Source organism: Aythya ferina (genome assembly GCF_964211825.1).
Source record: "Aythya ferina genome assembly, chromosome: 22".
Lineage (NCBI taxonomy): Eukaryota > Metazoa > Chordata > Aves > Anseriformes > Anatidae > Aythya > Aythya ferina.
The window spans coordinates 3160043-3184148 of record NC_140320.1 but is presented as its reverse complement, the minus strand read 5'-3'; the positions used below and the strand labels follow the sequence as shown (position 1 = coordinate 3184148).

The following is a 24106-nucleotide window of genomic DNA, read 5'->3' as shown; positions in this document are numbered from 1 at the left end:
AGCGTTTGTGCTCCTTTGGCTTCTGACCCAGGTGGCGACAATGCTTGGTGGCCAAACTCTTAGAGTTACATTGTGTACATTTTAATTAAAATATAAATATTATTTTTGTTTTTTGGAAAAAAAGAGTAGAAGGAGCAAGGCCCGTGGTTTTTGTTACTGACTGAGAGATCCAGCTGTACAGCAGAGACTGGCTCCTGCTCTCAGTTTACCCGTTGGCTTCTTGCCTCACAACTTTTCACTTTCTTTATCTAGAAAACGGTATCACTGAGATCCTAAATAGCAGTTGTAGTTCACTGAGGGCTTTGGCAAAGTTGTCGAGCTGAAACTTAACTATGTAGGGGAGCAAGGGAAGGCGCATTTGAAGTGTGGGCACATTTGGACCTGGACTTGGTACTTTACCTTTGGCTGTTGGCTGCACGCTGTGCACTTCTCCAGCCTGGCTTGTCCCACCAAGGCTTATTGCTGCTGGTGGCCTTCGTGGCCCTGGGGTCCCAGACACTTCAGCTCTGGGGTTGAGCAGCCTGAGCGTCATCTCCTTGCTGTGCCTTGCTGGCGTCCCAGTTTATGTCCCAGTACATCCTCTGGCAGCCAGTCAGGCTCTCCTCCTTCCTCCAGCTCTCCCCAGCCCCAGGAGCTGCCCTGGCTGCAGCACCTTTCCCCATCCTGGCTGCTCCATCTTGGGTTGGAGGATCCGCAGCAAGTTGTTTTTCTGTGTTTCCTCGCTTTGTTAATATTATTAATAATGAAAAACAGCCAGGAGTTTATTATTTTGCTTTAATTTATGCATTTGGGTTTTTTTAAGAGGAAACCAATTAAGATTCTCTGATGAGCCCTCCAGCTCCCAGCAGCTTTCAGAAACACTTGCCATGAACTGCATTCAATCTGCAGCCAGTACCTTTGTGTGTGGTCTTGATAAGTAAATTTGGGTGCTACCTTAATCGTGGAAATGCCTCCTTCTCTTCTCATCCTTCCCCAGCCCTACCTGCTCCCTGCCAAGCGGGTAGGGATGGAACTGGAGCAAGCTGGGGTTTGGAGAGAAGCCAGTGTGAAGCTGGGGGACTTTCTGCCCTCCTCATCAGCATGGTCGGGGAGTTTGTGGCTGGGGTGTGGAGCTTTGGGTGCTGGCAGCATCAGCTTGGGGTGTGGGTGCTCCCGGTTGGATGTAGGCAGCTCGGGGGTGTTGTGCTGTGTCTGCAGAGTGATGGGCACTGAGCGGCTGGGCTTTGTGCTGGCACCACAAGGGTGTCTGTGCAGGATGAGCTGTCCCTTTCTACTGCTCTGTCATCTTTGTTGTTCCTCTTCTTGGCACGACTCGACTCACAAGGCTCTGCTGCTCCTCCGTGCCAGGGAGCCAAGGCTCGCACGAGCACCTAGGAAACGCTCCTGGGCCCTTCCCTACAAACCTCGGAGCCCTTCCTGGCTGGTGGCTGAGCAGTTGGCTCCCTCCCTTTCCCAACCACCCGTCCCTGCATCCATCTCCATTTCCCCCCGCAGCTGTGCTCCAGATGTGGAGCATCTCATCCCCACCCTTGCGCTGCTGAGCCGGGTCCCTGGGTCCGGCCCCACGAGCAGCACCTGCTGTTCCCGGCCTAAGCCACGGATATATTTAAACTTTGATCCTGATGGGAAGTGACTGGTGATACATTAAAGCCATATGTTTTAGAAGGAACGGCGAGGACGTGTAAGCTCAGTGATATTCACATCTAGAGAGAGCTGGGAACTTGCAGTGCCACCCACGCCTGGTATTTCTGCTAGCTCTGCGAGGCTTACACAGCTGTGGAAGGCAGAGTGGGAGCAAGATCTTCTGCTTAAGGGATTTTATATAGAGATGGATTAGATAGATTTGATGGAAACTGATAGTTTATGAAAATGAATTCACCTGCATCTCAATTCAGTTCTTGATGCCAGGAGAGAAAAAAAGGAGAAGAAAAAAAAGGCGAGGGGAGAGGGGGGAAAAAAACAATGCAAAGTTAATTAAAGTGTGATTTTGATGAGCTGGGCCGCACCATTTGCTTTTTAACCGTTTAGCAAGTGGATCTCCTCGTGTCAGGTTGCCAGAGAGGAGTAAGCGAGGCTCTGCCACTTCTCATCATCCCTCGCCATCTCCGCCGCCTGCCTAATTGGCAGCTTAGGGGGATGAAGTGGGGCTGTGGTGAAGGAAGCGAGGAGAACTGCATTGGCCATGGGTACTTGGCAGCCTGAAAAGCATCGGTTGTAACGGGTGTGCTCATCTCCAGGGATGTTGGAAGCCTCCTGCTAGGAGCTGGGTGTGTGGCTGCGAGCTCAGCACCCAGCAGGATGGGGCTGTCGCATTGCCCCGGCACGTTTGGCCCCTGGGAGCTTTGGGAGGGGGCCAAATGTTGGGTGGGAGGAGGAAAACCTTCCCAAGGTGTTCCCCAAATCACCAGGAAGATGGGAAAGCAAACCAGGAGTGCTGCTGCGTGAGGCTTGGATGGTCAGGGAGGAGCGCAGGAGAACTTCTAGAGAGAAATGCCTTTAAAGCACTTCATAAATAGTCATACACCGAGCTCTGCAAGCACAGCGAGGGAAATAGGATTATCTCCATTTTGAAGAGCATGGGGAGAATCAGAACCTGATTTTCAAAGGCTTTTGGTATGCAAAGGTAGCCCTGCCTTCGGTGTGCAGTCGAGCGTGGGGCAGAGGCAAGGAGCGCGCGTGGATTTGCAGCGAGCCCATTAGGAGCGAGAACTCAGGGAGTCCTCATCTCTCAGCCCGAGCATTTCCAGCTGAAGGGGAGGTTTGGATGGCTGGGCTGGGCCAGCAAATCCAGCTTTTCCCTCGCTCTGGGTGCTCAGGCAGTGGTTTTGGCCCCGGCAAGCAGCACAGCTCCTTTTTTTTGCCTTTTTTTTTTCCCCTGTAATAGCACGGTGAGCAGCCTCTGGTCCTGGAGAGCTGGTGTACGGGTGCAGTGAGGTCCTGTTGTCAGGGAAATGAGGGCTGGATTGCTGCGTGGAGTGTCAGCAGAGCGGGGAGATCCAGGAACTAAACCGTGTCCTTCGTTGCCATCTATTGATACTCGTATTGCTAAATAACTCCTGGCATGGGTAGGCACAGACAGCTCCTCCAACTCTGCCTGACCTTAGGCAAATCACTTCATCTCCGTGCTTCAGTTCCTTCATCTATACAACAGGAATAATAATCCTGATATTCTCGGAGCCGGTGTTGCTCTCAGTATAAATATTAACTGCTTAGGGCAAGAAGCATCTCTGGGAGCATGTGAAGAATAGCGAGTGTTCGGAGGTGGCTTTGTGTGTACAAGCAGGACGTGTGCTGCTCATGCACGGGAGCGTTTTGGAAGGAGAATGGGGAAAAAAAGCACGGAAAAAATAAAATGTGTGGGTAAATTGAGGCGTGTCTGTCTTGTCTTGGAGTGCAAGGGAAGTAACTCTGCCTGGTGAGCTGATCAAAGGGAGGGTAGGGGGTGATCTGGTTGTGGTCTAGATATTTCTCCGTGGGGAAGAGGCTGCTGCAAATCGACAGGTCTTTAATCTAGCAGAAAAGAGTGCACAAGGATCCAGAGTTGGAAGGTGAAGCTGGACTCATTTACAGTAGAAGTGGAGCCCAATTTCTGAAGATAGGGTAATTAATCATTGCAACAACATAGCCTGAGCCACAGCTGGGCTGACACAAGCTATAAGCTTTAAGCTGAGACTGGGAAGGGGAGAGGGTTTCAGGAGCCAAAGGGAAAGGCAGGAGCAGCTGGCTGCAGGACCCTGGGCTCTGTGGGAAGGGGACAGTGCTGTCCCATGGTGCTGGCTATGGGAAGTTGGAGTTTGCTGGGGTTTTGGGGGAGTGGGATCACCCGAATTTGGGTGCCTGCACGGTGCTTGGGGGTCCCCAGGTGCAGGGAGCACTTGCAGGCGCACTGATCCCTGATCCCTGCCGTGCCTCCAGGCACCAGGAGAGTCACCGTGCCTTTTTTTTTTTTTTTTTTTTTTTTTTTTTAAGTGTTTTTAAAAATCAATAGAAACAAATAAAAGGGCCATAAATCTGGAAAGACACCCACAGTTCCCTCTGGAGCCCTCTGTGTTGTGGGGATGGGTAGGAAGGGTGGCGGAGCATTGATCTGCCCGGGACTGCCGGGAGGAGGAGTGCTGTCCGAATTTGGGGGCAGAGATTTCTTGAAAAACAGGAGCCCAAGCCAAGGCAGACCTCAACAGCAGCCCCCATCTTGGCTTCCCCCTCGCTCATCTGGTTGGATTTGCTTTTGCAAAGCCCGAACTTGCAGCTTTGGGGCACGTGCTGCTCCCAGTCTAATTTATTTGTGCTGCACAGCGCCGCTTTCCTTCGGCATAGATGGGTGGAAGCAACGGGCACGTTTCTGTCGGGGGACCCATCCAGCTTTCTCTCATTTCTCTCCGCTTCTCAGCACGTGTTTGTGGGAATGGCTTTGGAAATATCCTAGGAACTCAGGGTTAATGATGAAGCGTGCTGTCCTGCTGCTGCGGGTTAACTAGGAAGTCGCAGATTAATTGTGGGATGTGGTGCAGGAGGTCGCTTCCAGCATTCCTTCACCCGTGGCTGGTGGTACAACTAGTTAAATCTCTTACCAAGGGGCAATACATCCTCCTAAAACACAAGATGCTGTGTGCGTGCCCCTTCCCTGCTGTGGCCAAACAAATACCAGCTTGGCCAAATCAAAGCTAGGAGCTGGCCAGCACACGCAGCACCACCATTTGGGCGGGTGGCGTGTGCTCATCCCCGCACAGCCTGCAGCAGAGAAGCAGCTCTGCCTCCTTCGAGGGAGAAACATTGGGCTCAGCACCTCCAAGCGTGGAGCTGCGGGTGCTGGGGGCCACAAGGATCCATCCCTCCGCGTGCTGAGCCTGACCCCAGCCCGCAGTGCCTTGCAAGGCTCTGTTGTTCCTCCCTCTCCTCCTTTTTCTTGCTGGAGGCTGCTTTTTTCCTCCATCTGGGGCACGGGGCAGCGTCCTGGGGCTGGCTGCCGCCTGGTTTTGCAGCGAGCACCGCGCAGCTCGGTAATGTTGGGCTGCTGGCAGCCTGCGGAGGGGAGTCCGGCTGCACCGCCAACGCTGCGAGGAGAGATAATGGTAAATAACCAGCAGCTGGTGGGGAAGGTTGGAGGAGAAAAAAAAAAAAAGAATGTGATTTTCTGTTCTTTCATTTATTTATATATTTATTCCTGCTCCATCCCTTGCTGCCCTGTGTGGTGGGAGAGCAATCTCGCCGCTGGCTGCAGGGCCAGGGAGCTGTGCAAGCAAGCTGAGGGTGCCCTGTTCTTCTTGGGGAGGTGAAGGGTATCCCCCAAACCAGCTTCACGCTTCCAGGTATTGAGGGGGAGGCAAAAAAAAAAAAAAAAAAAAAAAAAGGCAATCTGACTCCCCAGGTAACGCAGCTCATTTTGTCAAAGGATAAGCTGGGAAGGAAAACGCCTGATTGCCGCTAAATGGATGGAGGAGGGGAAAAAGGGCTCAAAACATCTCATAATGTCTGAAATAAATCTTTTCTGTTCCCCAGTCTTGCTTCCCACACACAAACAAAATGCATTTGCAACCCGTTCCTTCTGCACCCTTGACGTCGTGGCGGCGATTTTCGCCAGAAGCCGCCGGGGGCTGGTGGAGACGTGGTGGGGGGAAGGTAGGGTCTGAGCCCCCCGCGGGGGCTGTGGGGATCGCTGCGGGCACTGCTGGCCTCTGCTTCGGGCCCTGCGACTCTCGGCTCGGTGCTCTGTAGTCATGTGTGAGAAAAACATAGCAGCTTCCCACCTTGCACATCCTCCTTGTCAAAACAGAGATGTTTTTCACAGGACTTCATCCAGCACCCGCTTACCTCTCGCAATTCCTCTGCTGCAGCTCACTTTTCTGTTTTTCCATCCAGAAGCGTTGCTTCTCTCTGCTTTTCTTTCTCCTCAGCATCTCTTCCTCATTACTGCCCGCTGGTTTTAGGGAAATGGGAGGAGGCAGTCCTGGTTGCCCTGATGATGCTCTCTGCCAAGCCCTGGGCTCATGCATTCCCAGCCAGGCATGTTGCAGAGTAGGGGCAGGAGCTGGCCCTGCTGTTGGCATGGGACAGGGGATGCTCCAGATCCCCCTGCACTTTGTAAAGTGTTTGTGGGGTCAGGGCAAGGTGCTGTGGATGGGACGGGTGCTTGGGCTGGGGGCACTCTGCCCTGGGGCACTGCCGGCACCTCCGTGCCCGCAGGTTTCACGCCAGCACCTTCCAGCTCTGCTCAGTTTCCCGAGACTGGAGAATGACAAATGTGAAAAGCACAGTTTAATTAAACACGCAATGCGCTGGCTCATTAAGTGGCTGCTTGGAGTGAAGAGGGAGCCGTGCTGACAGCCCCATCAGCCTGGCCTCTGAAGCAGCGCTGGCAGGAGCAGCGGCCGACGAGATGACTCACGGCACAGCACAGCACGGCGCTCACCGCCGAGGCAAGTTTGGTTTTAAGCCCTGCCTGCAGGCGATGCCTCGTCTGCAGTGCCCCTGCGAGAGCACGCCACGTTTCTTGGGGAGATTTTGAAACCCCATTTCACTGATGCTGACCCTCCGTGCAGAGCGGGGTCACGGCTCGCTGTGGCATTGCACAAAAAAAAGCCACAAAACCCGTGTGGGTTTTGCCCAGAGGCTCTGGGGACTTTTTGCAGAGCTGCTGCGTGTGGTGTCCACCTCTGAGGAGTCCCCGGGGAGACTCCACCGAGGCTGCCTGCAGATCCCTGCTTCTGAGCCCTTCAGGAAGATGTGAGAGGAGTCAGTGAATCAAATACCATCGGGGCACTGCCTCAAACAGCAAGGTCACCTCCAAAAGGAGGCAAGATTAAGAGGCTCTTGGGCACTTTTTTTTTTACAGCTGAAGAGTTCCTCGGCTCAGAAGCGCACCCTTGGCAGCCCGCCGCCCCCCTCTCTCAAAGCACAGGCGGCTCTCGTGACCATGGTGCGTGCTGCCCAAGCCCTTTCCCTCTCCCCGTACTGGGATTTGCATTTTACATGCAGCTAACCCCAGACCTCTGGCGAAGGGAGCCGGGAACGGAGGCTCCTGCTGAACAGTCGTTGGGAGATGAGACGAATAAGGTCTCCTCTCTGCTCTGTAAGGCCTCTCTTGCCTTTTCTTTTTCCTTGAGCCTTTGAGTGAAATTCCATGAGGGCTCTGCGAAAGAGAGCTCACACAAGACTCTCATTTCAGGTGTGAATATGGAGACGTTTTTCATTAGGAAGCATATGGTGTTAAGGTTAAAAAAAGAGATGGAGTTTGACAGCCAGGAACAAAGCAATGAAATAATAACTACAGGTGGGCAAAGCCTCCAGCAGGGTTTGCAAACAACAAAACCAAGCCAGGGGCGGTTCACATCCAAGTGTTATTGTTACTTATTAGAGTTGGAAAATTTTGCAGGGGAACGTGTCTTTTTTTGATGGAAACTTGGGTGAAATTTCCATGGAAAGTGTTCACCTTCTGCAGGAAACCAAACATCTGTTAGGAGGGAAAGAAAAGCAAAAGAGAAAGCGGAAAGCAGCTGAGAAATGTGTGTGCTGGGAGGCAGATGGTGTTCCTCCTTGTTGCTAGTGCACTGCAAATACCAACTGGAAAGGTCGCTGGTGGATAAGTGGGCTGCTGCCCACCTTTGGCTCGGGGTGCAGGTAGCTGGCTTTGTCCCTGGTAGCAGACACGGGTCTGACCTCCTGCTTACAGCAACTTTGTCATCCTGAATCAAATCAATGGCAATATCCCCCCTTATAAATAAGGAGATGTTCCCTTGCTCCGTTCCTTTGGGACTTTGAGGAAATCTTCTTCCTCCCCATCTGATGCTTTGTCCTTATCTGTTGGAAGCATCGCCTAAAGTTGGATTTGGTTGTCTGCGAGGCAGCTGTTCTCTCCGAAATCTTTGCTTTCTTTCTGCCTGTTAAAATGGGGTTAAAGATATTAATCTCCTCATTAAAATACCGGGGGAGATGCTGATTGAAAGCACAGGACGGGAGGCAGATCATCGCTGCCGGAGCGTTGCGGCTGGCCTCCATCCCTCCTCGGGGCCTGGGGAGAAAGTTGAGCTCGGGAGCTGAATGTCATTGCAGAGGCTCCGCTTTCTTCTCGGCGCTTTGAATTCCAGGTCCCGAGTGGCACCGCAATTTATGGTGAATATTTTATACCTCCAAATGATGTTTTGTGGGATTCCGCTCATCTCGCCTGCTGTGCCTCTGTCAGTCTCGGAGGAAGGCTGCCTTTGTTGTACGTGTCAGCTTGACGAGGCGCCGTTTTTCCAAATGGATAATTCTGTTCCTTTGCCATCGAGGAAATTGTTTCCTTCCTGGAAAGGCTGCTCTGTCGTTTAAACAAGGCTTTGGCTGCCAGCGAGCCGACTGGAGAAAACATGTCAACTGACTGCAGGTGACCTTGAGAAAAGGCACATATGGGTGGGAGTGGGGGTGGCTCGCTTATATTTTTTCACGGCCCTCCTTTGTAGCACGTTGTGAATGGAAAGAGCTTCGGCGCACGGGAAGGCAGGCGGTGGTGCGGGGCATCGAGCCCCACGCTGCTGCCCTTTTCCATCAGCAGGCAGAGGAAGGGCCAGGGATGGTGCAGACGGCAGATTTCTCCCCAAAAGGAGAGAAATCTCAGGGACTTGAAAAAAGAAAAAAAAAAAAAAAAAAGATGTGCAGCGTGCATTTAAATAGAAATAAATGGGAGGAGGAACAAGCCGGTAGAAAAACCCAAGTCAGGAGCTGAGATGTGGAGGGTGCTGCTCATCTTCCAACTGCAGTGGGTACCTTCAGCCTTTAGCTGGACACGAGAGGCTTGGGGCTGCTTATATCAGCCTGTTGATAGCAGAGCCGTTCCCCTCGTGCACCCCGGTGATTTAGGAGGAGGATCAGACCCGGACACCTTCACTTGCTGCCGTGAGGGCTGGAGTGATGCTCGCTGCAGGTGGCTGCACCCCAGCGCCCTTGGTGTCGGTGCGCCCGCGAGGTCTGCAAAGGCTTTGACTCGAAGAACCTGTGGGACGAAAGGTGCCGTAGAAACATGAGTTTTATTAACACCGTGGAAGGCTGCCAGTCGCAATTAAAGCCGCGAGAAGCTTGGCGGTTTCACTTCACGGAGCTCTGTGCAAATATTTCGGTTGGGTTTGATCCATGCTGCTTTGCAGCCCCTCGGTTTCACCTTGCGCTGCCGAGCACCGCGGGGTCTCCTCGCGGAGCCTGGCGAGCCCTGGCCGTGCTGCGTGCGGTCGGAGGTGCAGGAGGCGAGGAGAACGTGACCTGCAGGCTGAACGCCGGCCACGCTCGCTCTCAGCGGGCCGCGGCTCCGCTTGCAGAGTGAGGGTAAATTGGAGAGGAGCGAAGCAACTTGGAGGAGTCAGTCAAGGAAGCGCCTTGTGTGGGATTTCACCGGCATGTTTCCCGCATCCCTCTCCGTCGGAGAGGAGGAGTGTGGGGAAGGAGGTGGGGAAGAAGCAGACTACGAAGAGGAGGCAACCTTTCGTAGCTGCGCAGAGCTCTCTCTCCTCCTTCCCCGCTCCTGCAGCAAGCCATCTGCTGCAGCTCAGCAGGCTTTAGCCGAGGCAAACTGTTTTCCCCCCCCCAGCCTCATGAATTGTTGCTTGCAAACTCAGGCAGGTGTCGTTGTGCCAGCCCCACAAGCACCGTTTAGGAGGGCTGCTTTGCAAACACGGCGTTTAGAGACCGGGGTTTAGCTTTGTGTAGACCTGGAGGTCCAGTCCGTGGGTGCCTGGGTTCCTTCACAGTCCCCAGAGAGCCGTGGATGACCCAAGAGTTCCTGCTCGCTTTTTGCACCTCTGGGGGCGGTAGGGGAGACCTGGAGCCTTTCCTTGACTTGGCACCTAACGTTTGGAAGGCAAAAACTGGGTGAGGTGACTCCTGGTGGGGGTGTAGGAGGGAGTCTTGTTCATATTGGAACAAAACCTGAATGGAGGGAACAGCTGAGAGCTCTCCTTGGGCTCCTACACCAAAATGTGAATCAAGTCCCGAGGAATTATCTCGCCCTTGGTGAATGGAGACGATGGCTTAACCTCAGCACGGCAGAAACATTTGATACAGGATATAGTAACGATGACATGAGATTTCTGAGAACAGACGGATCATCCCCAAGATGGTGAGAGATTCCTCCAAATTCTTCCAAGCCCTCTTTCTCCATACCATTGAGCTGTTGGATCCAGCCCATGGACACAGTCTGATCTTCCCCTCTGTTTTTCCTTTTAGAGATCCCTCCATGTTGTACAAGGACCCTTTAAAGGTGGGTTTCTTGCAAGCGCCACCTTCTCCCTCAACTAAAGCTCCCCAAGCACTTGCAGCAGGGTTAAAAATGGAGAAGGAGCCGAAGAGCTCCTTCCTTCCATCTGGTGCCCACCTCTCCTTGCAAATCAGCCAGGAATGCAGCAGGGATGGCTGCCTGCATTGCGACAGCCTCCCCGCAGCAGGCAGAGCCAAGGGGGCGCAGCTGAAAGCGCGCCCGTGGGAGGCTTGGTGGTGAGGGCGCAGGCGGTGCGGGTATTTTTAACGCCGCTCCCCAAACGTGCGGTCGGCGCCGGCGGAAAGTGCCAGATTGCCAGCCCAGGCAAGGGACGAGGGCTTGCGGCTTGCCAGGGAGGAAACCGAGGCGTGATTTGGAGGCAGCGTGATTTTTCGTAGGGTTGCACCACGCGGGGACCTTGTGGCTGCCCCGCAACCGTGTCCGTGCGTGGGGAGTGTCTGAGGGTGCTTCCATCAGCACCGAGTCCTGCCCTACCTGGGGACATCCCTGTTTGCCCCACGCATATGCTTTGGGGTGTCCTGCAACGTTCCCATTTCTGCTCCTGGAAATGCAGGCGACAGACGGGGAGTTTTGCCAGCTCCCGACCTAGAAACCAGGCCAGCCACCCAGGGGTGGGGAGCGCTGTTCCCCATCTCGGGAGCGTTTCCATCTTCCGAGCTGAGGATCTTTTGATGTGAGCAGCTCTGTGGCGCAGCCCGCGCTGGCCGGGTGGTGTTGAATGTTTAAAAACCCTCGGCTGCTTTCGCTGCAGGGAGAGGCACAGACTTGAAACGGGTTTGCAATTCCTCCCGTGGCTGGGACGTGCGCTGGGGAGGTCGGGGACGATGGCACCTGGCAGAAGCATGGGGTGCCTGTACCTAAAGGTGGTCCCAGTGCTGTTCCTCGGAGCAGCATCCCCGTGGTGCTGGGCTGCTCCCTGGTGATGGGGCAGACTCAGGAGCGTGCCCGTGGCTGCTGACCCTTTGCTTTCCTTACAAAACCCCTACCTTGTTTTCAAGCCCACCAGCAGCACCTGAATGTCTCCAACCGTGAGGATAAAGGCTTGGAAAAAAACATGGAAGATTGGGAAGTGCTGTCCTTGAGGCACTTTTGGTGCTGTCTGCTTTGTTGCGTTTTTTGGGGAGAGGCAGCCTCTTTTTCTGCGCCCCCCAAACTGTGATGCTTGCTCCCTGGCTCTGCCCTAACCCCAGAAAGCTCTCGGGGAGGGTGAGCACCAGCTGATGCCGTGTCCTTACAGCCACCTCAAAAATGTAGTTCTGAGTGCCCAGAGCTGTACATTGGAGCTGCCTCTCCAGCAGCACTGAGTGGTTTTTGGAGAGCCTGCATGCACAAAATGCCGTTGGAGCTGCCAAGATGTTTGTCTGCTGCCTTCCCCCTGCAAGCACTTCTCTTGCAGCAAATGCAGGCTGATTGCTCGCTCGGGGTGGCTTTGGGGTTGGTGCTGTGTTTCGGTGGCTCGAGGAGGGATTTGTGGCGTGGCAGGGCATGACCTTGGGCTCCGACCTGGCCGGATCTTTGCGCAGTGCTTGCTGCCTAATGAGGCTTAGGCAGCTCTAATGCTGCACGGAGGATCGTTGGAGGAAGAGCAGCTATTATTGGAATCGGTGCAGATGATTCGAGAGATGATTTGCTCCTCTCTCAAAATACAATTAGTCACTTCCACCAGCACGGGGAGAGAGCAAGGGCTTGAACTATTTGTGGCTGCAGGCTGAGGAAGCTGAAGAGCCAGTGCTGCCGCAGCTCTGGCCCTGCTCTGGCCGACTGCAGATGAGCTTTGCCTCCCCGTGGCTGTTGTTGCTGCCACTTGAGCCATGCTCGGTGTTAACACAGCTGCCTTTTTAGCACTGCTCTCCCTTACATTTGCAGCCATGCCCCTGGTTTCGGGTGGAGGGGCACTGATGGAGCACAGAGGGGCTGTTTTTTTTGTTGTTCCCTATACCGTGGAAAAGCCACACACATTTTTTGCCCTCTCCTTCCCTCTGGCTGGCGGGGCTGTGCCGATTTCGGCTCGGTCCTGCCCTCTGTGCCGGTGCCAGCTCTCCACCCGGGGCTGCTGCTCTCCTCGGTGGGAGCTAAGGAGCAGCTTTGGGGCTGGCAGGCTGCCTGGAAGCTCTGCAGAGCCACGCTGGCTGCAGCTTTGCTCGTTTGTAGGTGAGCTCAGGCTCGGCTGGAGGCAGCAGGGAGATGCTCCGTGCCAAGACATTGCCAGGGTGAGGATTTTTCTGCTTTGGTGCCCAGGGCTGGGTGCCTTCAAGGAGCCTTCCCCGCTCTGCTCTGCACTTCTCCTTGAAACATGCCTCTCTGCTGGTCGCTCAGAATATACAAGTACATCAAGGCAACGGGTGTTCCTGAAAACCTTAATTAAGTGCGTTTTGCGACTATTGAGCTCCACCTTTAAAAACCAGCCTTGAAATTGCAAGACATTACGGGCACATTAAGGTTTATCATCTTCACTTTCTGCTCACAGTTTCTCCTTCTCTGGAGCTGCCGCTTCTCCCTCTCTCCCCCACACCCAAGCTTGTGGGATCTCCTCGGGACTTCTCCAGCCTGCTGAGACCTTTCCCCTGCCAGGCTGGCTGTAATAGCAGGGAGGCATTTTTCTGCACGTGGGGTGCTCTCAGGTCTGCAGGCTCCTGGAGCTTTGGCTCGTGCAGCATCTTCAGGTTGGGCTCAGCGTCGTGCTGAGCCCAAACCAGGCGAGATGTGCAGGGTCTCCCATTTTTCCCTTTGTGCCCCGTGCACGGGCTTGCACCCCATCCTAGTGCCGTGCCAGCAGCAGCCCTCCTGCCCCGGCTGCGCTGGTTGCCGGCCTCCCCTCCTCCTCTCTTCTTATTATAGCAGCCTTATTGTTTTAAGCCGCGAGCGTGGCGCATTGTGAGCTTGCATAAAGGCCGTTGTGGAAGGGAATTGTATTGTGTATCCCGGCTGCGTGCTTCCTTTTAAACCATACCCCTGTCACCAGGCGGCTTTCTACAGGTTGGTTGCTGAGCGAACAGCTGAGAACCTGTGGGAAGACCCAAATGGCACTTAAATTATATTTGCTCTTTGATTTCGAAGACATTTAGTACCATTTAATAGAATCAGAATGCAATTTAACTCCGTGAAGTGGGGGAGGCTGCCTCGGGAGAAGTGACACTGCCAGAGCTGGGGAAACAAAAAAATTTAAGTGAGCAAAACAGCAGGGTCGGGTTTACTATCCGGATAATTATTATTAAATAAAGAGCAGAGTGGGACTGTGTCTATCAGCTTCCCCGCCTGCTCGAAATGGCGTTAACCACTTCGGCGCTGCGTGAGGGGCTGGCGGAGCTGTGCCGAGGGGGACACCCGGAGACCTGGCATCTGATGAGGCCGTGGTGAGCAAGGGTTGGTGCTGAGCCAGCACGGCCCCGGGGGTTTCCAGCTGGAAGCTGCTGTTGGTGCACGCTGCTTGCTGCGCCCGTGGCGCTCCCGGTGCTCCCCTTGCCCCACTGGTGTCGCTCCCCTCCGTGCACGGCAGCAGCGTGTTGGTGCTGGTAGCAGCACATCGATGCTCCACCAGCAGCTGGTTAGAAGTAAAGCATGCAGAAAAAGGGCCGGATTTCTGAGGCAGCAGCAGTGCCGTGCTGGCTGGGCTCTCCAGCACACCCAGGAGATGCGTGCTGGGCAGCTCTGCCTTTCCGATTTCCCTTAATGGTGAGGTGAGGGCTTCTTGTTTGAATTTAGGCATTTTTTATTTTATTTATGTATTTATTTATTTATTTTTGATATATTCATGCTCTAAACTAGCTAGTTCAGCCTCTAGGTTCGGCAGCACCGAGTTCTCCCCAGTTCCTCCTGGACACCCCAGCCCTGCTGGTGGCTCCCTGGTGAGATTTGGGTTTCGGTGGGCAGCTCCACAGCACAGCCAGACCCTTCCGTGGGCACGCTGCCTCCAGCAATCGTTCCCTGCCTGGTTAAAGGAGATAATAACGCTTCCCTCCCTCGCCAACGGGTTTGCAGAGGACAAATCTATTAAAGATTGTGAGGCGCTAAAGATGCTTTGCTGATTGGGGCCACACAAGCAGCGGAGGTAGCTGGCTTAGGAAAAGGTTTGCGGTTGAGAAATCATAAGGCTCTCTTCTTTATTGCCTGCCCGCTCTGCCTGGCACCTGGAAAGCAAATTGAGTTTTTAAACTTTATTTTTTGCCTTCAAAAAATAGAGTAAACTGGGAGATAACGTAAGCACGGTGATAATATATTGCATTCCTTGACCATGCTGTGGCTAATAGTCCCAACGCTGCAGGGAAAGATGCTGAGCTGAGGGGTGGGGAATTGAGGTGGGGGCATTTACGGACCCCACAAGGACGTGGGGAGCAGTGCCATGCTTAGCCCTTGGCTTTTTCTGCCCCAGTTGCCCAGAAGGGCAGCCAGGCACATGGACACCAGCAGGTCTACAGGTCCCAGCATCTGTCGGATGGATGGGGGTTGTGATGAGGAGAGATCCCCCCAGATGTCCACGGTCGTCTTCTCCTCTATCCAAGCTGTCTGGGCTGAATCCATGACCACTGCAGCTTGGTTCTGGTGGTATCAGCATGGCTGTGCAGGCAGTGGCTGCTGGCAGCACCGAAACCTGGCTGCTTTTGGATGAGTTTCCCCTGCGAAGCCTTGAGTTCTTGCAGAAGAGCCATGACTGATGCAGACACCAGGTCCACATCCCTCTGCTCATAATAGGTGTGAATTTATGTCTGCATCTCTAAAATAGCTTGATATGGCCAATCCTCCTGGATAAAGGCGAGGGATTGAATTATTACAAAAGGACAATTTTTCATTTCCTATAAGTGCCTTAATCTCGTGAGTAAATATTACAGCTTTGTGCTATAATCCCTAAGCTGGTATATCTCTTCCCTTCCCAGTTACCTTTTGTGTTGATTTACATTTAATATGTTGCCATTAAATCTCTTTCTCTCTCTGAGGCCTATTATAAGTGCAGTATTTATTCTGTTGAGTCTTTTTTAGTCACATTTGTATTGTATTCTAATGTGCTTGCACAAAAGACTGCTGGGCACATTCCGGAGATATTTGCATCTTTTCTTCCCTACTTTTGTCTGCGCTGCCGAAAACACGTGCTATTTTGGCCCTGCACCCAGAGTGGCGTTCCTCATACCGATGAGATGCCTGGAGGAAATCCTCTCCAGTTCCCAGCCTCCTGGGCTTCCCTGGTCCTGCTGCCCCATGAGGAGCATCTCCTGTGGTCCACACGAACGTCCATGTGCGTGGAGCAAGCTGAAGCACCCAGGGAGGTCTCCATCTCCTCCTTTCATCCTTGGGCTCAGGTTTTGCACAAACCCACCCAATCCATGGTTGAGCAGAGATTTTCAAGGCTCTGCTGCCAAAACCAGTGGCTGTAGGACAGCCGCTGTTGTCCCTGCCCGAGCACCAGGTAGGACAAAGTGGTTTTTGCCCACCTGCAGGAGGGAAGGCATAAAATGTGTGTGTGCCTGCTAAACGCTGGGCTGAGCCTCCTTGTGCATTAATTCACCCAGCTGCATGTCTCCGTTAATTAGCAGCTCACGGCTGCTGAAGGGATGGCTGCTGGGTGCTATTTAAGGGGTGCTGGGAGGAGCAGGAGCTGTGGGGTGAGCCTGCAGGAGGGGGGTGTTTAGGGGCCGCCCAGCTCCTTGGCGCTGACTGAGGGTCTTGGCACCCAGCTGGCACTTTGGGAGGACAAAGAAGCCTCTGTGCTCACGCAGCACGAGGTAGAAGGTCTCAGAGGGTTTATTTAGAAAGCTGGGGCCCAAGTTAGCGGGGTTGTCTGCACATGGCCTGGGGGTGGGGGGACAATGCTGGGGTTTGTGAGTCATTGAAAGGTTTCTTTGAGCTGAGCACCCTTGGGGCACCTTCCCTCGGTGGCGGGATGGTGCCAGGAGGGGATGGGTTGGGGTGGTGGAGGTGGGTGGCCCCACACTTGTGGGGTGAGGCTGGGGCTCACCTCTGCCTCATTTCCCTCCCTGAAAAGAAGGGGGTTGTGGATGAGGTCCTGAGCGCAGCATGAAAACCTTTTCCAGCTCTTAAAATCCACCCTGGGCACTGCCCTGGCTCTGCAGCCTGGCACTTTTTGGGCTGTAAGCGTGGCTGCAGCTCAGTTTTGGGGGGAGGTTTGAGCAATCGGGGTGTGTGCTGCTCAGGTTGCTGATTTCCTTGTGCAAATCCCAGTGTCCGGGTTCTTTTCTCCTCTGTCCCCTCGATGTAATTGCTTTGCTCCTTTCTTAAAGTGCCTGGATCTCCACAGATTAAGGGTGCTCAGCAGGAGCTATTATTATTGTGATGTTTTTATTGCATAGAGAGACTGAGATATTAAAGGACTCCTTCAGCATAGGCTCTTGCAGGTAGGGAAGATTGGCCAGAGCACAGCTGGGCAGGGGCATCTGCCCCCAGGGACAAGCTGAAGCTGCAAGGAGCTGAGATTGTCTGCCTGGGGTGGGAGAGCCCCCTGCCTCCCCCTGCTCCATCTGCAGGATGCCTTCAGGAGTGGGGCCGGGAGGTTGGCAGCCCCTCCACGGAGCATCCCTGCAGCTGGGAAGCAGCAAGGAGCTCCCCTGTTCCCATGGGGGCCCTCGCAGACATCCCCTTGGATGGGGAGCTGGGAATTAAAGTCTGGCCCACCCAAAACACCCCACACAATGTGTTGGTTTTTGGTCCTTGTCGTGCTCTGGGGGTGCATCCTGCATGCCCAGTCCCACACCACTGCCACTTTTCCTGGGGATGGGTGGCGGTGCAGAGCCAGTGCCGGTTCCCGTGCCAGAGCTGCTCCAGCAATGACCATGGAGCATCGCAGCCTGCCGGGCCTCCCCCTGCCTTCCCACTTCTCAGGGTCGGGCTCTGCAGGATTTAAAAGAAAATGAGTCCATAAAAGTATCCAGGGGTATTTGGAAGATGGCTGCGTTTCTTCAGCTGTTCCAACGAGGCATACAGAAAAGGAAGAAAAAAAAAAAAACAACAAACGTTGGCGGCTTGAGGGGGGGAGGACACAGAAACGATGCTTTTATCTCCTTTAAAATAACCCCGTTCTGCCTGATTTTAAATCTTCCACTCTCACCGGAGTCGTTCTGCTGCTCGGTGCAAAGCTACCGGGGGAGTTGGGGGGGGAGAAGGAAAAAAAGTTAATTGAATCCTTATGTTTGAGTGATGGCTACTCTGAGAGCTTGTCAACCTGATGGTAAATCTTGGGGGTGTTAATTGCTTTGAAATCCCTTTCCTCTCTGACTCTGCTCGTCAGCACTTCCCCACCTTCTGCAGTCCCCCCGCTGGCACGCACGATCTGCTGCTGATGCGCAGCCCACGGCGCGGCTCTGAGCATCCGGGGAAGGCTTTGGGGGTAAGCAGGAGAGAGAAGCCTTTGCCTTATTCCATTTCAAATGGCTCCTGTTTGCTGATAAGGTTAATTGATTTCTTTTGCTTTAATTAACGAAATTCAATTTCCACTTAATGAGAAAGATTTTTGGTGTGACACGTGTAAATGGCAAAGTGACGAGTGCCGGGCACGGCGGAAGGGAAGGGAGGGGGCGGCTTGCATGGGGGCAGCGAGACCACAGGAGGCAGGGGAGGTGATGCTGGTCCCCCCCAGCACCCTCCCCATCTCCCCAGCGAGATGCAGCCCATTGCTGCTCCTTCTTTGACACCCAGGTGTGATCGTGTTGGTCACCAAGCGAGCTTCGCGCTTTGGTCTAGCTTTGACATGCCCTGCTTGAACCATTTCCCACCTGTTTGGTGAGGAGCTGCCCCTGGGATGGAAAACACCCTCGTTTTCTGCTTTGGGAGTGCTGAGGTGACACAGGCAGGGCTGGAGTGTCCCAGGGGTGTAACTCTGCACTGGGGAGGGCAAGAACTCTGCTCTTGGGGCCATCTAGGTGCGCTGTGGGATGCGTTGCTCTCCTTTGGAGACCCTCTTGGACCACGGCTTTGAGTTATTCGGGAGCTGTCGCTGCCCAAACCAGTGCCCTGCCCATCCCAAGACTCAGGGGTGACCTCTGGTAGATGCTCCCAGCCAGCCAGGACAGCCCTGTCCCCAGGCTGGGTGCCCACAGCATCACCTCGGGGCGCTGCAGCCCCCACTAGCAACAAGTGGGCTCCTCTCCTGCTCCTCGCCTGCCTTGTTTGCACCGAAACTGCTATCAACAGGAGAGCGGGGGGAGGGCGAGAGGATGGCAGAGAGCGCGAGAGAGTCACTTCTCATCAAGTTGATCAATCTTTCTGCTGTTGAAGCCTCTCAATGAGTTGAATGTGATTTTCTCTGCCTCCCGCGCAAGGTGGAAGTCGATCACTTTCAATTTTCAGCATGCAGAACAGGCACTCTATCAAGCTGCTGCCTTGCATCACCCTGATTGCTGCTGGCGAGGGCTTCCAGCACGCGCTGAGCCGCCGTGGCAGCAGCTCCCCCCTGCCAGGGGGCTCTTGCTGCAGCCAGCTGGGCGAGGGGCAGCTGGTGTAAGGTGAGGGCAAGCTCTTTGGGGCCGAGCGAAGCCCATGGAAGGCTGTGGGGTGGGATATGGGATCGGTGTGGTGTGGTTGCCTGGCCACCAAGCTGCTGGGGTGATGCTGTGCTGGGTGCAGGTGTGGGAAAGGTTTGATGTGGTTTGTTGGGATGCTGTTTCTGGTCTGGGATGCAGCTCACGGGGTGTGTAGGATGCCGTGGTGCCAGCCCTGCAGAGCCCTGGGGCGCACTCCCCTCTTCAGCACCCCAAACCAGGTCTCCAACACCACGACACTTACTGCACACAAGCCAAGATCAGAATCCTTTGGCTCTGCAGCTGAGGGGAAGGCAGTGAGCGGTGTTATCCCACCGAGCAGTTCCTGGCTGCCCCACACGTTCCCAGCCCCGAGGAGGATGCTCCAGGTAGCGGCAGGGTTATCGGCACGGCGTGTCGGGGCCCTTGTCTGCAGCCCCGGGGCCGAGCGCGCTGGGAAGCCTCCTGCCCGCCGCACACAGGCCAGAGGCTGCAGATAAGGGAAAGTGATTTCTGGTTTTAATTAACTGAGCTTTCATTTAAGGATAAACAAAGGCCATGTTTGTGTGCTGACAGCTGGCTGTCCTTCTGGGTCAGATAAGAAGGCAAGTTATTGCCTCCAAGCTGCGAGAGGGACCAGGAGAGAGTCCAAGAAATGGGAAACGTGAACAAATGCCGAGCGAGCTTTGTTGTGCGCGGTAAATAGCCGGCCTTGTGCCTCATTCATCTGCCTGCCCCCGGGTAGGCAGTGTGGGAGCTGCGTCCTGCCATTGTCTGGGCAAATCCCCAAAGCAGCAGCGAGCGCATCGGGGAAGGTTTCCAGGGTTTGCTCTGCAAAGGTGGGGCCGTGCTGGCTTTGGAAAGGCTGCTTGTCCCTCCCTGTGTGAACAGCATCTTATCCAAAGCTCGCTGGCACCCTGTGCTCGTGGGGCAGCACCAGAGCTGTCCCCTGAGGGTGCAGATCTCCCTCCAGCAAAGGGATGCGTGCAGGATGTGTGCCGCATTGTGCTTTGGGAGCCCCTGGAGGTGCCAGGGTAAAGCCAGCCTCATGTTTGGGTATCACCTCCGAGATGAATTAAGTGTTTGAAGACCTGAGAAATTGCAGCATTCCCGGGCTTGTCATCTAAACAATTGTGTTCAGAGGGGGAAAATGAGCGCTCCCAGGTTGTCGGTAGTCACCTTCTGATGGCGGTAGGTAGCAGTTAAGCTGATGGAGGAGCGAAAAAGCCTCTCGGCAGCTGGTGATTCAGAAATTCAGCCAGCCTGCACTGTGCCTCTCCCCAGTCTCATACTTTGCAGCCTGTGCTTACCGTCTTGCTGGGCTCTGTTTTACAGGGAGGAACAGGTAAAAGCACCAACCTGGCCATGTCACAATGTCACCGTGTCACCATCAGTGAGCACCAGGCACCGTCTCAGTGCACTTGTGGCAACCACGGCACCAGGACAGTCACCTGCATGCTCGGGGGCTCACGGCACATGAGGGCCAGCAGCTGCTTGGCAGGGGCAGCAGGCACGTTGCTCGCTCGGAGCCTTCCCAAACTTTGCTTTTAACAGGATCAGGGAGCAGGAGCCTTCCTGAAATCTCCGCTGATTGGGTTCAGTGCCTGTCTGAGGTGCGTGCTGAAAGGAAGAACGCGCTGGATGTTTTCTGAGCTAGAATAGGGTTTTTATGTTGTGTTTCTTTCTGCTGCTGTCAGAAAGTCTTTTTGAGCAAAATGAACGTATTTGCTGAAAGTTTTTCTATAGGTCAGGGCTTTCAGTTGTGTTTGTGAGAAATCAGAAAGCAAAGCCCAATGATTTTCAGGCTGTGGCCTCAAGGAGCACGGCTTTTGTACCGCTGCCCCTTTGTAACTAAAATAAAGTGGAATTTCTTAACTAATTTTTTTTTTTTTTTTTTTACTGGGCTTTTTGCTTGTTCTTTTTCACAAGAGAGGGAGAGAAGCAAATACGTCTAAGACGACTGTGGGTTGCAGAGGAGAAAAAAAGTTTGTTTTTCCTCTAATCTTCAGCAAAACAAGTTGGCGGTTTTGGTCCAGTTGTAGTCTTGGCACATTTTCTCCTTGTGCCTAATTTAAGGTGACCGCTGTGAGATCCGCTCTAGTTTCACATTCCTCAGCCTTGTGTTTTTGCACTTCCAAGACTGTGTGATGGATCTTAAGGAGCCTGCATTATGCAGCCCTGTATCCATCTGTTGTCCTTACAAGTTAAACAGCCTGAAAAAAATGGATTAGAGCCTCAGCTCCTATAATGAAGCAGCAATTTGTCTCCAGATCCTGATCCAGGTGTAGCAGAGCTAACGAGCTGGCTGGCCTTGAGCATCAGAGAATGTTAAATACGTTTTTGGTGGAGGAAAGCTTGAGCGGAGGTGAGAGTACAGTGCTGGGGAGAGGGAGAGAGGGAGAAGAGGAAAGCAAATGGGGCTGTTCCCACTGAGCACCAGCCGTCTTTGGGGAGCGTGTCCTCTGTTGGGCATCGGGGTGGCTCATGCCTGGTGTAAAATCACCTTGTAAATGCAGCCAGGGTGGCAGGGACTGTCCTGTAACCTCTGTCTTCTTGCTGGGATCTGGAAACCTCACTGTTGTCCCTAGGCTGTCTCTGAAGGCAGAGTTGCAGTTGGGAAATGCCCTGCGGTGCCGTGCGTTAGCTGGAGTGGGGAGAAAACCCCACTAATAACACCGAGTTGCCTTTCCTCCCATGGGGCACAAGGGCTCGCCTTGTATCGGGGCCCTCTAGCAGGGTGTAGGTTAATGGAAGTGGTCCCCCAGATCTGCTCCAGCTGGCTTGCAGGGGAGCAAGCAGGCTGTATTAAACCAGGTAAAAATAAACCGGGTGGAAACGGTGGTGAGGAAATGAGGAGGGGAGAAAGTCTCGTCCCATTATGTGGGAGAAAATACCTCCCAATTAAAGAGAATGAGCTGAAAGCGGTAGGTGTGGGGGGAGAGGGGAGAGAAACTCGTGCAGGCTCCTGGAAGAAAGAAAGTCGTCTTCGGTGGGGCTGATTTGCCCGCAGTGGAGTGGCGAGAGGAGAGGGAGGACGGCTGGCACGATAATTTCCTCGTGGTGAGGAAGGTTTGGGTATGAAAGCGAGAGGAGGAGGGAGGGGAGGGACGGGGAGGCCAGGTTGATGGAGATCACGTTCCATTCAATTTGGAGAAAAGGAGAGAGAGAAAAGAAGATGAGCCTGAAATGAGGCTTAATTTTAATGAAGGAAAATTCTCCGCTAAGTAAGGAGAGTGGAAAGGGAGGGGAGAGGAGGGTTTGAAAATGATAGGAGCCTGACATGCTATTGTGGTGGAGAGATTTCCTTTTCTTTCTTTTCCCTATGGCTGAAAAATAATATATATATTTATAAAGACGGTGGCAGGTGGGGGAGAGAGGAGAGGAGAGATCTAATAGATGAGTCGCAACGCCTGGGAGGAGGTGCCCTTACTGCAGGGCTGGTGGCCTCGTGGTGACACCGATGTCCTGCTCAGGACTCTGGGCACAGGCTGCACATTGCTCCCTCGTGGCTGTGCCATGTCGTGGGGAGCTGGGCTCCCACCCCAGGCCTTATCCTGGGTTTTTGCTTCCTTTCCAAGTGTTGGGAGGGTGAGGGACGGGTGCCAGCAGTGGCGGCACAGGGGAAGGACCCACTTGGTGCTGGGCAGTCGTGTGTTAGTGCCTTCTGCCGAGCAGCTCCCATAGCGTGGCCTGGGGTGGGTTTTTTGCTTTTCTGCTGGCCCCCCGAGAGCGAGCTGCACTCAGGATGCTCCCACTGCTTCCCATTAGGAAAAGTTAAAAATATGCGAGGAGAATCATTCATGTAACTTCTTCTTTTGAGCACGGTAATTACGGTGCCGTGGCGCGGTCAGGACCGAGGGGAGGTGGAAGTGGGGACACTTGGCAAAGCGATGGCTCCTGGCACTGCCACTCCTGTGAAATCCCTCCTGCACTGGCAGCTCGTTGCTCTGGGTGCTGGTATAGAGACACCGGGAACCTCTGTGATGCTCTGCTGGCACCAGCCCTTCAGATACGCTTGAAATGTTTGGCTGAATACCTGTTGCCTTTGTCTCTCTGCATTGTAGTCCTGGCTGCCCTTGATTCGGTGGCAATTATTGCGTATTTCACAGGTTTCATTTTAATGTATTTCTCAGATTTCTGCTCTTTCCAAAATCCCCCACCCGGCCTCTAGATCGGGGGTGCACAGGCGGAGAGCAAACAGGGGAGCGTGGTTGCAAGCTCATTTCCCATTCTGCACAAATCACATTATGGAACTTGGTTGGCTTAAGGCTTTTTGAGAGAAGAACACATCCTCTGGGGACAGAGAAATCCATCCTGCTTCACAACGCTTCCAAGTTTATGAGTACAAATCCAAATGCTTGGCCATTTGCTAATTCATCCTCTCGCTCAGGTGATTTTCGTGCCGCAGACATCTTGTTCTGTATGAATAATGCTTAGTAGGTGTTAAAGTAGTATTCGTACAAAGCTAGCTGAAGAAATAGGAGGCAAATTGCCCGAATTTGCCGGTTTCTAATCAAGAAGCAAAGTGGCTGCTGGGCACGAGCAGGTGGCGAGGAGCAGAGGTGCTGCTCCTGCGGGTGGGAGGCTGTGCCCGACAAAATTTTGGCCCTGGGTGGTTAAGGTGTGTAATCAAGGGGAAATGCTCCTTTGGAAAGAAGGTGTGATGGTTTTGCCCCACATCCTCTGTTTCTGGGAGGGGGTGGAAGTGGGATAAGGAGGTTTTCTCCCCCTGTACTTGTTGGATGCTGCTCCTTTTGCAAAGGGATGAAGCTCGGAGGATGGAGCCCCTTTGGAGTCTCAGGACAGGTCTCTTTGGTCGTGTCTTCGTGATCGGATGCCATCGTCCTGTGTGCAGCTGACCCTGTGTGCGTAAAACTTCCACCTCCCTCTTACAGGGCCCTAAAAATGCATTTTGAGAGCATCTGATCCGTGACTTCTGGGAGGTGGCTCTGAAATGGGGCAGGGCCCTCCCTCCCCTTACCTCATCTCAGGCTTGGGACCTTTTTTCTCCATAATCCGAGGTGCTCAGATCCTTGATTTGGTGTGGACGATGCCGTCCTGCCCCCTGCTTCCCACAAATCCTTTCCCTTTGAAGTAACACCTGCTCATATCCTTGCGTCTGTCGTGGGGAGGCAGAGAGATCTCATCACGAGGAAATGCAGCCCTCGCCATCCCCCCCACTGCCACATATCCTCTTCCAAAATACTGCATAATGTCAGCCTAAATCCTTATCAGAAATTTTAATGAGCAAAATAAAACCTGAAATCTGTGTGATTAAAATCAAATCTTCCCTCTTCTGCTCTGCTGGAGCTGGCTGCCAAAACAGAGCCACAACGCTGACAATGGGAGGCCCCTTGTATTTAATTACCTCCGGCTTTAGTCGGAGCTTCAGATAGACGTC

The 24106-nt window shown here is 53.7% G+C and overlaps 1 protein-coding gene across 5 annotated transcripts in view; it reads left to right on the top strand.

The window, feature by feature from the left end:
- The window catches only part of LOC311422428 (opioid-binding protein/cell adhesion molecule homolog), a 328972-nt gene that overhangs the window by 71758 nt on the left and 233108 nt on the right, over positions 1-24106 (top strand). Inside the window, exon 1 of one of the 5 annotated variants that reach the window (XM_084495472.1) lies at positions 20949-21070. The exons of the other annotated variants lie outside the window; for them this stretch is intronic. Within the exon in view, the coding sequence (XP_084351598.1) occupies positions 21031-21070 (40 nt within the window). The 5' untranslated portion in view covers positions 20949-21030. Of the gene's footprint in view, positions 1-20948; positions 21071-24106 lie in introns of those variants that run through there. 5 annotated transcript variants of the gene reach the window in all.